We start from the raw sequence: 15,381 nt of genomic DNA, 5'->3' as shown, positions 1-15,381 counted from the left end.
AATCTCCCTCCCTCCCTTCCACTCTCTCTAAAAATCAATGGAAAAAATATCCTCAGGTGAGGGTTTAAAAAAAAAGAGAGAGAGAAATGAAGTTATGCATTGACCAGGCGGCTCAGTTGGTTGAGTTTCATCCTGTGCACTGAAGGGTCACCAGTTCAATTCCTCATCAGGGCACATGCCCATGTTGTGGGGTTGTCAATCCCCAGTCAGGGTGCATACAGGCGGCAACTGATTGATGTTTTTCTGTCACATCGATGTTTCTCTCCCTAGCCATCCTCTCTCTCTAAAAATCAATTTAAAAAAAAAGCATATCCTTGGGTGAGGATTTTTAAAAGAAGGAAGCTAGAAAGGAATAAGGTTGAGTCAGGCACATATTGAAGTATTTCCTTAGCTAACATTTTAAAATATCCCTTGGTCATGTGGGAGCTAGTTCTTAACTACCTAGACCAGGAATACAAATTCCTATAGAAAATCTGCCTTTTCAAAATAAGATAGATTTACAAAAATTGTCTCACCTCTTTCTCTCCATCATTGCTTGCTTTTTCTATTTTTCTCTCCAATTCCCATCCCCTAACTCTCCCAGGTTCTTATTGCCAACAATGGCATTGCAGCAGTGAAATGCATGCGGTCTATCCGTCGGTGGTCCTACGAGATGTTTCGAAATGAACGTGCAATCCGATTTGTTGTCATGGTCACACCTGAAGACCTTAAAGCCAATGCAGGTGAGTTATTTGCATTAAGAAAGCATCACTCTAGAGCAGCCGTGGGCAAGGATCCGGCCCTTTTGAAATGAATAAAACTAAAAAAAAAAGACCGTACCCTTTTATGTAATGATGTTTACTTTGAATTTATATTAGTTCACACAAACACTCCATCCATGCTTTTGTTCCAGCCCTCAGGTCCAGTTTAAGAACCCATTGTGGCCCTCGAGTCAAAAAGTTTGCCCACCCCTGTTCTAAGCTCTATCTGTATATTTCAAACTTGAAATCCTTTCTGTCTTGAAAGGAGTCCAAGAATGGGATCTCTGCAAAGGATCCTCAACGTGCTCACTTCAGCCTTAGCACAGAAAGGTCCAATCTCTATAAGCATGGAGAAGAGGAGTCCAGGAAATCCATAACCAAATAATATAAAATAATTTACATGACTGTAACAGAATACTTTTGCTAATCATCATTGCTGACATAGCAGAGCCATATTTCACTTCTGAGCATATGGCTTGAGTTTGGTTTTATTACTATCATAAGCTCTAAAACTTGGTCCCTGCTCAGAATTAGCTAGAACACACAACCCTGAGGAAGATGAGAAAATAAGTTGAGCAAGCAAGCCAAAATGTTCTTTCTCAACATTAATTTACGCAAAATTTGACTAGTCTATAAAAGACAAATATAGATTTAAAACTAAACAAAAGATATCCACATTTTGAAATTAGTGTTTTATTCCTAAGTTTTCTACTATGCATCTGACCTTGTCTCTTAAGTGTTATATGTTCAAACCAAAAAAATGCTATTGAATCAGAAGCCAGATTCAAACATCAGCTCACCCCGTGTCTTTTGAGAAGTCACATCACTGTTATGAGTCTAGATTTTCTCAAATAAAAAAATAAGATGGAGAAAGATTAAACTTGAAGGTTTCAAACAAAACTACAAGTATATGATTACTAGAGGCCCAGTGCACAAATTCGTGCATGGGTGGGGTCCGCCAATGGGGGCCGATCAGGCTGGGCCAGCAGGGGGGAAGGGACCGCGGGATGTTGCGGGGAGCCCCAATCGGGCCACAGTGCACGTCATAGCAACCGGTCGTCCTGGTCGTTCTGGTCGCTTGGCTTCTATATATATAGATGTAAATAAAAACTGCTCTTTCTTATTCCCATTTAGCCGAAATTAGTAGCAGTCACTGATGACTGAAAGCCTACCATGTTTCAGGTATTAAATCTCTCAATTTACAACTACTGTTTCTAATTCTCTCAGTAACCTTACAGTGCAGGTACTATAAAAATGAGGAAACAGAAGCAGAGATTGGCTTATCCAATATTAAACAGCTCATACATGTTGGGGACTGTATGGAGACCATATATAAATTCCTATATTTTTTTCTTCCACAAAAATTTCTATTGTGCACTATTTAAAAAAATATTTTTAATATATTTTTATTGATTTCAGAGAGGAAAGGAGAGGGAGAGAGAAATAGAAACATCAATGATTAAGAGAATCATTAATTGGCTGCCTCCTGCATTGCCCCCAACTGGGGATCAAGCTTGAAACCCATACATATGCTCTGACCAAAAATCAAACTGTGACCTTCTGGTTGATAGGTCAACCAGAAGCACTGAGGCACACCAGCTGGGCTATTAAGTACTATTTATAAGTATTATTTTTACAGAAACCTAAATAGACATTAAAAACCCAATTTAAAAATTTTAAAGTAATGTTAATACATCTTGCAACTCAAATATCAAAAGTCAAAAATGTTCATTATAAACTCACCTGGTGCAGCAGACGTTTCAGTTTGAGTAACTGAGTTTTTACAGCAGTACAATCCTGGACCATGTGCCGGAGGGTCATCTCATCCAGTATCACTGTATTTTCAGGTACATCTACAAACATTCTCTGAGCCTGGAAAAAGGGGGTCCCTCCATAGCTTTCAAAATGACCCAAAGGAGATTCTCTGTAGGGAGAGCCTCTAGAAGGGCAGGAGAAATTGGAGGTAAAAGATATGCAACACAAATTTCAGAAAGAAATAAAGGTAATAACATTATTGCAATGAATATTATAATTGATTTATCATTATCACAAAGCCTCTGGCTTTTACTCACCTCAGACCCTGAATATGTTTCCACTAAAAAGTGCAATCAGTTCTAGTTGCATTGCTCTTCCTTTTGTGTATTTTACACATTGGTTGAATAAACCTTATTCCTTAGGAACATGAATAGAAACAAAAATCTTGGGGAAAAGACCTTGGCTGGAAAAAATATACTTATTTTTCTTTTTCCTGCACCGATTGCCTGCTTTTTATGTTGACTTTAATTGGCCTCTTCAACATCACTTTTTTTTTTAGCTCCATAACACTACAGGACTCCTATTTCTTGAAAGTCACAGTAGACAGTTAAGTTTTACACTGTTGACAAATCATCTTTTCCAATAAAGATTAACATGTTAAGCACCATGTCAGTCTCCGGTGACTGACACTATACTTTCCGTCCGGACCTCATCAGTCACTGGTGCTGCTAGCATATTGGTGAAATTGGCTATCGTGGGCTAAACGGAAAGGAAGACAAAACAGGCTTGGCGCTTAACGTCTTAAATAAGATTTTAAAAATCTTGTTTCCTAAACTTAAACTACATTTTAAAAATCCACTGTAAAAAAAAATTAAATTTTCCTTTAGTTTCATACAATACACATAATGAATAATATAGAATTTTTTTGTTTGAACATTTAAGACTAGGGATAATGTGTTTTATGGGTGTGAAAAACAATGTTTTAATCAGAAGTCATAGCTACAGCAATTTAAAAAGTACTGCATTCACATTACACATAATTCCAGTTGGTTCTTATGTTAAGACAAAAACATGCTGAAAAAAAATGTTCTTTCCAAAATACTGTAATGGCTATGTTTTATCATGATTAAAGTTAAATTCATGATGCATTAAATTTGCAAAACGCACAATGTATTAAATTTCAACCACATTAAAAAGTAGAAATATGATTTTTGCTAAAATTTTCTAGTTTTGAACAAATATTCCCAAATCTCTAAATTCTCAAATATTTAATATGAGCTTTGTTTTCACAATATTATTTTCCTCTGAAACTACTTCAGGCCTTATTTTTCTTTTAAACATGCCCTACTGGGTGTGGCGACAAGAAGGTGCCAAGAGGCCAGGCAGAGCTAAGGCAATGCAACTGTATATCTTGAGTGGGCTTCTGTCAGGGAGACAGATGGGCCTGTGCTCAGCCCTTGGGCTGCATGACAGGGAAGCAGATCCAAGTTCCCCAGTGAGTTCAGCGAGCCCCGTGCTAGGAAGAAAAGGAAGTGACCGCCTTCCTACAGGTTACAGGCGTGTAATCTGGTTTAAACAGACTACAAACCACTGGCTAGGTCTGGGAGGCAGAGTGCAGGTCCATGGGCAAAGGAAGAGCTACTCAGAGCAGAGACATTCTAGCTGCGTACTGGAGGCAGACCAGCCTCTGGATTCCAGAAGCCCCGTCCACCAGATGTCAAATTGCCAAGCATTAGTCAAATTGCTAAGGGCCAGGCAGGGACAATGACTGCCATTGGCCTGCACCAGAGAACCTCCAGGGAGGGCTGAGACCAGCACACCAAGTGGCCAACTTGACAACATGGAGCAAAATCCAGCGGGCTCCACAAACAGCAGATCCAAAGGTGAACACAGTAGGCACTAAAACCTATGGAGGCGAACACTTTTTAATTTTAATATTTTCTTTACTTTTTCTTTTATATTTCATTTAAAAAATTTGTTTCCTCTCTTTTCACTTTTGTCACCATTGTAATTGGCTAGTTATTAATATTAACAGGATTGGGGCAAACGGTCTGCCAGACATGATAAGCATGGTCATCTGGGCAGCTTCACCTGGGAGCTGCAACTCTGCACTTCCCAGGGAACCACTGGCCCAATCCCTGCAAATCACAGGGGAAGGGGCCCAACAAAGGGGAAGATGGATGCTTACACAGTGAAGGCGAGGTAAGGTAGGGACGGTACTTGCCTGTCAGGCTAACCTGGAACAAATATAACTGGCTAGGGGTGGAGCCACTGCAAGCCTGTGAAAATCTGGAATACATAATTCGCAGACAAAGGAATTCTTTCTCTTGTTCCTCTTGCTTCACTCTTGCTTCCTTGCACTCGCCTATGCTCCTTCCATAACCATGTGGCCCTGGGAGCTGCATGGCCCATAGCCAAGCAAACCCCACATGCAATGGAGTGTAGCTGGGAATACAAGCTAACCTAGTGAGATGCAGGACTGAACTGTGCAAATGCAGTGAAACTCTGGGCAACGGCTTTAATCCCAGTTCCACTAAAGACAAAGCTAGATATCTCCCATGGCAAGAGAGAGGGAGATGGGACCTTGGAACACAGGGGTCTAATTCAACCAAAATAACGCTTTTTTTGATACCTCATCCTCCTGTGGGGGCCTCAAGATATTCTTATTCCCATGGCACCCAAAGAAGGCCAATTCCACTCAATAACAAGTGGGGACACGGAGACCACCCCACCAATAAAACTTTAATATCTCTATTTCTCTTTTTCCTTTTCTTATTCTACTTTTTCCTTCTCTTTTTCCTTTTTTATTTTTCATTTATTATTTTCCTATTCTATATTTTATTTTATTCATTATTATTACTTTTTAACACTTATCTCATTTAATATTTTTTTACTTTTCTTTTTTACTCTTATTCTTTTTCTTTTCTTTTCTTTCATATTCCCTTCTTTTGTTTCTTTTTTCTTTCCTAAATCTTTGGTCTCTAGTCTTTCTGTATTGTTTTTTCCTCCTAATTATTCTTGGTTTTGTGGTTGTTGGCTTGTTGTTTCTTGTTGTTTTCAGCTTGGCTTGCTTTGTCTTGTTCTGTTCTGTCAGCACCTGTGTAACAGTTGTTATGATGTCGTTGAGGTTGAGCTCACAGTCATCCAGCCCACAAGCTAAGCCCACCCATGAACAGACAACAGCAGTTGAGACACAATTATAATAGGAGGGTCCACATAATCCACATGGTACATTCCTAGAGCATCTCACTCAGAAGATTAAGAAGACAACACAAACTCATACAACTTAACACAAGGAAGATAAACAATCCAATAAAAAAAAATGGGCAAAGGACCTAAATAGATACTTTTCGAAAGAGGACATACAGAAGGGCAAGAGACATATGAAAACGTGCTCAAAGTCACTAATCATCTGAGAGATGCAAATCAAAACAGCAATAAGGTACCATCTCAGACCTGTCAGAATGGCTATCATCAACAAATCAACAAACTACGAGCGCTGGAGAGGATGCGGAGAAAAAGGAACCCTCTTGCACTGCTGGTGGGAATGCAGACTGGTGCAGCCACTGTGGAAGACAGTATGGAGTTTCCTCAAAAAATTAAAAACGGAACTCCCATTTGACCCAGTGATCCCACTTCTAGGAATATATCCAAAGAAATCAGAAACACCAATCAGAAAGGATATATGCACCCCTATGTTCATAGCAGCACCATTTGCAATAGCTAAGATTTGGAAACAGCCTAAGTGCCCATCAGCAAATGAGTGGATTAAAAAACTGTGGTACATCTACACAGTGGAATACTACGAAGTGGTAAAAAGAAGGAACTCTTACCATTAGCAACAGCATGGATGAACCTGGAGAGCATCATGCTAAGTGAAATAAGCCAGTCAGAGAAAGGTAAATATCACATGATCTCACTCATTTGTGGAATATAATGAACAACATAAACTGATGAACAAAAATAGAGCCAGAGGGAAAAAAAAATATCTTAAGAACATAATAGAAGTAATCCTGTTATATGCAGATTTTTTTTAATGTATTTTATTGATTTTTTACAGAGAGGAAGGGAGAGGGATAGAGAGTTAGAAACATCAATGAGAGAGAAACATTGATCAGCTGCCTCCTGCACACCCCCTATTGGGGATGTGCCCGCAACCAAGGTACATGTCCTTGACCGGAATCAAACCTGGGACCCTTCAGTCCGCAGGCCGACGCTCTATCCACTGAGCCAAACCAGTTAGGGCAATTTGCAGATTTTTAATATTTCCTACAATCTTTGTAATATCATACTAGTACAGTTTTGGTAATATTATACTTAAAATCCCTTTTTTCTTGAAATATTAATGTTTATTGCATGTAATATTATATTTAAGATCATTTTTCTTGAGATAAAAATTAAAAATAAAAAGATTAAAAAAAGAAGAAGACTACACAACTGGCTTGCACAAGACAACTACTACAGAAGGCTACCCCATGAAGACTGGGAGTCATAACAGCCCTATCCATACATAGAAACCAACACAAAAAAACAGCAAAAATGGGGAAATAAAGAAACAGGCCCCCAAATGAAAGAACGAAAGGAATTTACAGAAAAAGAGTTAAATGAAATGGAAGCAAGCAATTTACTAGTAACAGAGTATAAAGTAATTGTTTTAAAAATGTTCAACAGCATGACAAATAACATAGAAACCATGGTAAACAACTACTTGGAAATGAAGAATAACATATCTGAAATAAAGAATATCCTGGAAGACATAAACAGTAGGTTAGAAGAAGCAGAGTATCAAATAAGTGAATTAGAAGACAAGGTAGGAAAAAATCAATCAGAGCAGCAAGACTCTGGAGGACTTTAAGGGAGAGATCAACAGCAATACAGTCATAGTAGGGGACTTTATCACCCCACTGATATCACTGGATAGATCTTCCAGACAAAAAAAAAATCAACAAGAAAATGGCAACCTTAAATGACACACTAGATCTGATGGATTTAGTTGATATTTACAGAACATTTCACCCCAAAGCTGCAGAATATATATTCTTAAGTGCACATAGGACAGTCTCAAAGATAGACTACATGTTAGGACACAAAACAAGTCATAACAAATTCAAGAAGATTAAAATCATATCAAGCATCTTCTTGAAGCACAATGGCATGAAACTATAAATCAACTACAGCAAAAAACAAAAAACAAAAAAAACCACCTCAAAAACATTCAAACACATGGAGGCTAAATAGTAAACAACAAATGGGTTACCAATGAGATCAAGGAAGAAATCAAAATCACCCTGGAAACAGATGAAAATGAACACACAACCCAAAATCTACAGGACACAATGAAAGCAATCCTGAGGGGAAAAGTTCATAGCATTACAGGCCTACCTCAAGAAACAAGAAAAATCTCAAATAAACAATCTAATGCTATAACTAAAAGACCTAGAAAAAGAACAACAGGAAAAGCCCAGAGAAAGTAGAACGAAGGAAATAATAAAGATTAGAGCAGAAATAAATGGCATAGAGACCAAAGGAAAAAAAGTACAATATAAAAGATCAATGAAACCAAGAATTGGTTCTTTGAAAAGATAAATAAGATTGATAAACCTTTAGCCAGATTCATTAAGAAACAGAGAAAGAGGACCCAAATTAAGTCAGAAATAAAAGTCATAACAACTGACATCACAGAAATACAAAGGATTTTAAGAAAATACTATGAACAATTATATGCCAACAAATTGGACAACCTGAGTAAAATGGACAAATTCCTAAAAACATACAATATTCCAAAACTCAATCAAGAAGAATCAGAAAACTGGAATAAACTGATAACTAATGAAATTGAGTCAGTAATCAAAAAAACTCCCAGCAAACAAAAATGCTGGACTGCATGGCTGCACAGGTGAGTTTTTCAGACATTCAAAGAAAAACTAACACTTATCCTCAAACTATTCCAAAAAATTTAAGAGGAATACTTCCAAGCTGTTTTTACGAGGCCAACATTATCCTAATTCCAAAACCAAACAAAGACACTACAAAGAGAGAAAATTACAGGTCATTATCCCTGATAAACACAGATGCCAAAATCCTCAACAAGATATTATTAAATCGGATCCAGCAATACATGAAAAACATCATACATCATGACCAAGTAGGATTTATTCTGAGGATTCAAGGCTGGTATAATATTCACAAATCAATAAATATGATACATCACATAATCAAAATGAAGGATCAAAATCACATGATCCTATCAATAGACACAGAAAAGGCATTCAACAAAATCCAGTCCCATTTATAATAAAAACTTCATTGGATAGGCTTAAAGAAAATTGAAGTCACATGTTAAAGTACTTGGAACAAAGCCTGATACATAGTAGATGTTAAATAAAAACCCACTACTATTGTATTATTACCAATAATTTCCAACTTCTTTAAGTTGAAAATGTTTTCTAACATAAATGTCAAAAGAATACTATTATGCCATATACCCTTCAGCTATCTACTCCAATTGGTAAATGTTGACACACTTTTTGTTTCTTTTCTTTTTTTATATATTTTATTGATTTTTTTACAGAGAGGAAGGGACAGGGATAGAGAGTTAGAAACGATGAGAGAGAAATATCGACCAGCTGCCTCCTGCACACCCCCTACTGGGGATGTGCCCGCAACCAAGGTACATGCCCTTGACCGGAATCGAACCTGGGACCCTTCAGTCCGCAGCCCGACGCTCTATCCACTGAGCCAAACCGGTCAGGGCAACACACTTTTCTTTACATCAAGTTGGAAATAACAGAATACCTCACTAGAGGACCATTTGAAGTCTTCTATGGGAAACAAGAGTGTAATTGAGAAAGCAAAAGAGTGTAATGGAGAAAGCAAGAGGCAGAAGAAGACAAAGATAGCAAATATATATCAGATGTTATTTTCAGAAAATAAAATGGCACTATGGACACAAGAGAGGGAAAAAACAGAACAGAGAGATTTTGACATTTCACATTCTGAGAAGATGATGCTCACACCTGAGAAGTGGACCTTTGAATTGGAATGGGTGGTTCAATAACTTTTCAAGAGTACAAGCACAGATCCAGGGATGAAGACATAAACAAGATGAAAACAATGAACCTGAGACAAAAGAGGATTAGTAGACACAGCACCTCATATTGAGATGACAGGCACAGCCCTGGCTGGGTGGCCCCACTCATTGGAGCATTGTTCCATCCACCAAAAGGGTGTGGGTTCAATTCCCAGTTAGGGCACATACCTAAGTAGTGGGTTCAATCCCAGGTTGGGGGGCACAAAGGAGGCAACCGATTGATGTCTCTTTTGTTCTTTCTCTTTCCCTCATTCTCTCCCTCGACGCCTCCCTCTCGCTCTCTCATCCTCTCTCCCTCTCTCTCTCTCTCTCTCTCTCTCTCTCTCAAGAATCAATAAATACAACATGATCTCACCCATATGAGCAAAATAAACTGTTGAACAAAATAGATCCAGAGACATAGAAATATGGAACAGACTGATGAATCTCAGGGGGAAGGTAGGGGTAGGGAAGGCAGGGGTGGGAGGGAAGAGATCAACCAAGGAACTTGTATGCATAACCCATGGTCACAGACAATAGGGTGATGGAGGCCTGGGGAGTGGCACAGGGGTGAGCTATAAGGGGTCAATGGGGGGAAAAGGGGACCTATGTAACACTTTCAAGAATAAAGATTTTTTTAAAAAAAAGAAATGCTATTTGAGAAAAAAAAATATCCTTGATGAGGATTAAAAAAAAAGATGACAGGCACACATTTGTACTTTTATACAAATTTTAATAATCATGGCTTTTTAGTAGAGAAATTATATGGTGAAGCAACAGAACACTGCAAGCTGCTTTGGGGAATATACTGGAAGGTTAGTAGTGTGTTAGTAAAGGCAGGAATGTACCTGTGTGGTCTATGTGGTCAATCACAGGCCAGGCAGTCTAGTAGATAAGAAGAAACCAATATATAGGTATGGGTGAAGGGAAAAATTAGTTCAGTGGTTATAGAAGCATGAGAAAGAAATGCCCACAATCACCAACATTATTTAACATTGTTTTATAAATACAGCCAATAAAATCAACAAGAAAAAAGGATCAGAATAACTATAGAAAGAAATCTTTAAGATATCAGCCTTTTTTTAACCCATCCAATTTCAATAGCAGCACCTGATATTCAACCCACACATCTAATGTAGGGAGCGGCTCTAGAGGTAAGCCTCGGATTGACAGAGCCACAAACAAGTCCCAGTTTAGAGGGCACAGCCCTCTTAGCCTAATTAAGCTTGACCTTTGGCCGCCCCCTAGATCCTTCCTGGGTAGCTAATGGGCTGTGGGAGGTGCAGCAAGTGCTGCCAAAACAAGTGAAACTCACAAGAACAGCGTAACTATGTTGACCACTACCTTGTTTACCTCTGGCTATAAAATAAAGCCTCAGCTTGCTGGCTGGATCCTTCTCTGTGGCCTGATCCAGGCACAGGAGATCCACCAAGCCCCAGCTATATTCTCTGTCTGTATTTTCTTTAATCCTTCACCGCCCCTCCTCAGGCTCACCGAACCCTTGGCAGTGCTGGCACGGCACAATCTAATAATCACATTGCTGCACAATTACTTATTGTAGTTTTAAAGGAATCTCACAAAATTATGTGGCTGTATCCATATACTTTCTCCACTTCTGCACAAGATGTGTGATTTTGTGCTTCTTAATTACCAAGATGTGTGATTTTGTGCTTAAGGTTTCTGATTCATAGATTAGACTGGTAAGTGGAGGTGTGTTTGGGGTGAGGTGGTAGGAGAGAGGGATTTTTTATTTATTTCCTAATCTGAGTCACAATTTTTCTTCACACAACCTTTAGTCTTTCTTTACTCACTTTTATTAAAATTCATATGATAAAAGTTAAATGTGTGTTTTTATGTTCAAGGTGTATTTTTTAAAGGCTTGATTCAACAGAACCTCGATCAAAATCCCAGCAAGTTATTTTGTGGATATCAACAAGGTGATTCTAAAGTTTATATGAACAGGCAAAAGACCCAGAATAACCAACACAATTTTGAAGAATGAGGTCAGAATGACTATCTGACTTTCAGGCATACTATATAAAGTAACACTAATCAAGACAGTGGAGTACTGACTACAGAATAGACAGATCGGGACACCAGAACAGAGAGTCCAGAAATACACCCACACCCATAGAACCAACTGGTCCTAGACAAAGAGCAAAGACAATTCAATAAAGATAGGACAGTGTTTTCAACATATGGTACTGGAACAACTGGACATTCCCATGCAAAAAAAATGACCTTATACACCTTTCACAAACACTGACTAAGATCAAAGACCTAAATGTAAAACTCAAAACTACAAGATATCAAGGGAGAAAATCTAGGTGACCTTGGGTTTGGCAATAAGGTTTTAGATACAATACAAAAAGTACAATCCATGAAAGAAAAAATTGACAAGCTGGATTGCATAAAAATATCTGCTCTGTGAAAAACAACATTAAGAAAATGAAAAAGCAAGCCACAGACTGGAAGGAAATATTTAAAATATATATCTTATAAAGGACTGGTATCTAAAATATACAAAGAACTTTTAAAATTCAACAAGAAAACAAACAACCTAATTTAAAATTGAGCAAAAGATCTAAACAGACATCTCACTAACAAAGATGTACAAATAACAAATAAGCATATGATAAAATGCTCAACATAATATATCATTAGGGAATTGTAAATTAAAACAATGAGATATTACTACACACCTATCAGAATGGTTATAATCCAAAACACAGCACCGACTTCTGATGAGGATGTGTAGCAATAGTAACTCTCATTCACTGCTGGAAGAAATGCAAAATGTGTAGCCACTTTGCAAGACACTTTAGCAGTTTCTTACCAGATTAAATTTACTCTTAATATGTGGTCCAGCAATTGTGCTTGTTATTTACCAAAAATGAGTTGAAAATTTATACACAGAAATGTTTAGAGCAGCTTTATTCATAATTGCCAAATTTTGGAAGCAATTAAAGATGTCCTTCAGTATGTGAATGGATAAACAAACTGTAGTACACCCATACAATGGACTATTATTTAGAAATTTTAAAAATAAGCTATCAACACATGAAAAGATATGGTGGAACCTTAAATGCATATTGCTAAGTGAAAAATATCTAATCCAAAAAGGCTACGTACTGTCTATTTCCAACTATATGGCATTCTGGACAATGCAAAACTATGGATAGTAAAAAAAAATTAGTGTTTGCCAGGAATATTGCCAAGAGTGGTAGGGCACGGGTGGAGGAAGGGATGAATAAATTATTCAGTATGATACAGTAATGGTAGACACATGCCTTTATACATTTGTCAAAGCCCACAGAATGTACACACAAAGAGTGAGCCCTAATGTAAACTATGAATTTTCATGAATAATGATTTATCAATACTGACTCATCAGTTGTAACAACTAATGTAAGATGTTAATAATAGAAGAAACTGTATAAAAGAAGGTGAGGGAGTATATGAGAACTCTCTGTACTTTCTGCTTAATATTTTTGTAAACCTAAAACTGTTCTAAAAAATGAAGTCTATTAAACAAACAAAGAAAAAATGACAGAAGAGAAGGGCAGAATAAATTTCTCCAAAAATGCACTCCTTCATAAAAGCATTGAGATCACTGGCAAATTAGTCAAAACTAACTTTTTCAGAACTCTGGAAATCAACCAAATGCTTGCACCAAACGAGAAGCACTTATTAAAAAGAAAACCTTAGTGAGACCAACAGTGGCATTTTAATTTATTCTACTGCCGTACCTATCTCCCTAGCTCTGTGGCAGCTTGAAAAATAAGAGTCTTACAAGCATGGTAGCTGTGAAATTCAGCAATCATTAGGGGGTGGGTGGGAGGTGGGCTCTCCAAAAAGCATCATTTCCAGAAAACTACTACTCTTTGACCTTATCTGCCCCTTCCTTAGAAAAGGCCCATTCTTAGCAGTTGTTTTATTTGACTTGATTCAGAACTCATTATGTGGAAACAGCTTTAATTCTAGTATATTTGTGCAAAACAATTAATGGCAATTGTTTAAAATCCCAGCTGCATGAGACAGTGATACCAATTGGGGCAAACAAGCTGACCAAAAAACTTCTAAGGAAAACCTGAGGAATGAGATGGCCACAGGTGGTTTTGAAATGCTCCAATATATTCTTGGACATAGAAAAGGCTATACACATGTATAGGGATGTGTGCATGCCAAGGAAATAACCTGAGAAGGCCTTAATATCTCACTTGCTCTGGGCAAGCAGGAAATGAAGGCTAAGGCAGAACTATAAATTGTTTGCCAAATTGTTGAAGGCAACCATGAACACACACACAGACAGAGCCCCTTCGCAAAGGCTGGAATACTTACTGGTTCAAAGCATGTAAGGAAATCACTGTCTAATCATTAGCTCAACAAATTCCAAAATATGATAAAGTAAAAGAGAGACACATCATAGTTAAAAGTTGAAGGCCAGCCAGAACCGGTTTGGGTCAGTGGATAGAGCGTTGGCCTGCAGACTCAAGGGTTCCAGGTTCGATTCCGGTCAAGGGCATGTACCTTGGTTGCGGACACATCCCCAGTGGGGGGCGTGCAGGAGGCAACTGATTGATGTTTCTCTCTCATCGATGTTTCTAACTCTCTATCCTTCTCCCTTCCTCTCTGTGGAAAATCAATAAAACATATTAAAAAAATGAAATAAAAAATAAAAGTTGAAGGCCAAAGAATAAGTGATAATTCTGAATGCAGCAAGAAAGAAATAACCTATAATATAGAAGGCATGTTAAATAAGATTACTGGCTTTTTTTTTTTATGAGAAAGCACAGGAGTCAAAATATTAAAAGTAAGACTGTCAACCAAGTATTCAATATCCAGCAAAACTATCCTTCAAAACTAAAGAGAAATTAAAACATTCCTATGAAAACAAAAAAAAAAACTGAAAGAGTATGTTACTCTCAGACCTTCCCTACAAGATATATTGAAGTTGGAAACTTCACAACTTCCTTCTCCTTAGTGGATAGAACAACTGGGAAGAAGCTGAGCAAGGAAATAGAAGACTTGAACAACAATACAAATTAAAAAAAAAAAAAAAACTAACAAATATCTATAGAACATCTGCAGAGATGAAATTAGTAATAAAAAAAAAAACTTGCCACAAAACCAAAAGAAACAAACAAAAAACACCCAGGCCCAAACAACATCACAAAACATTCAATGAAGAATTAACAAAAACCCTTTACAAATTCTTCCAAAAACAGAAATAAATGAAACACCAATTCAGTGTATGTGGTCATAATACCAAAACCAGAGAAAAACATCTCAAGAAAAGTAAGGACAAATATTTATTACTAGAGGCCGACTGCTGGCTGGGTACTCCCTCACTTCCCCAGCCACTGGCCGCCTGCCACCGCCGCTGGCCATGGCCTCCCTCCCTTCCTTCCCCCAGCCACCTGCCAGCGCCAGGACCTCCCTCCCTTCCCCTGGTCAGCCCGCCCCTTGGTCGAACTCCTAGAAGAACCCTGGTCGAGGGGACAATTTGCATACTACGCTTTTATTACTGCTACTAGAGGCCCGGTGCACGAAATTCATGCATGGGGGAGGGGGGATCCCCTCAACCCAGCCTGCACCCTCTCCAATCCGGGACCCCTCGGGGGACGTCCGTTTGCCGGTTTGGGCAGTCGGACATACCTCTCACAATCTGGGACCACTGATTCCTAACTGCTCACCTGCCTGTCTGCCTGATTTCCCCTAACTGCCCCCCTTGCTGGCCTGTTAACCCCCAACTGCCCCCCTGCCAACCTGGTCACCCCTAAATGCCCCCCCACCAGCCTGGTTGCCCCTAATGCC

General features: G+C 38.4%; 1 protein-coding gene across 6 annotated transcripts in view; it reads right to left on the bottom strand.

Annotated features, from left to right (window-relative positions):
- CCSER2 (coiled-coil serine-rich protein 2) overlaps window positions 1-15,381 on the bottom strand; it is a 232,918-nt gene that overhangs the window by 69,670 nt on the left and 147,867 nt on the right. For all 6 annotated transcript variants that reach the window (XM_005871120.2, XM_005871119.2, XM_005871121.2 and 3 more), the window contains one exon: window positions 2,484-2,679. In XM_005871120.2, coding sequence (XP_005871182.1) covers window positions 2,484-2,679 — 196 coding nt within the window. The remainder of the gene's footprint in view (window positions 1-2,483; window positions 2,680-15,381) is intronic.

Source organism: Myotis brandtii, unplaced genomic scaffold (assembly GCF_000412655.1).
Source record: "Myotis brandtii unplaced genomic scaffold, ASM41265v1 scaffold33, whole genome shotgun sequence".
Taxonomy (NCBI): Eukaryota; Metazoa; Chordata; class Mammalia; order Chiroptera; family Vespertilionidae; genus Myotis; species Myotis brandtii.
Note: the sequence above shows the minus strand (reverse complement) of the source record. Positions and strands in the feature narration are given on the sequence as shown.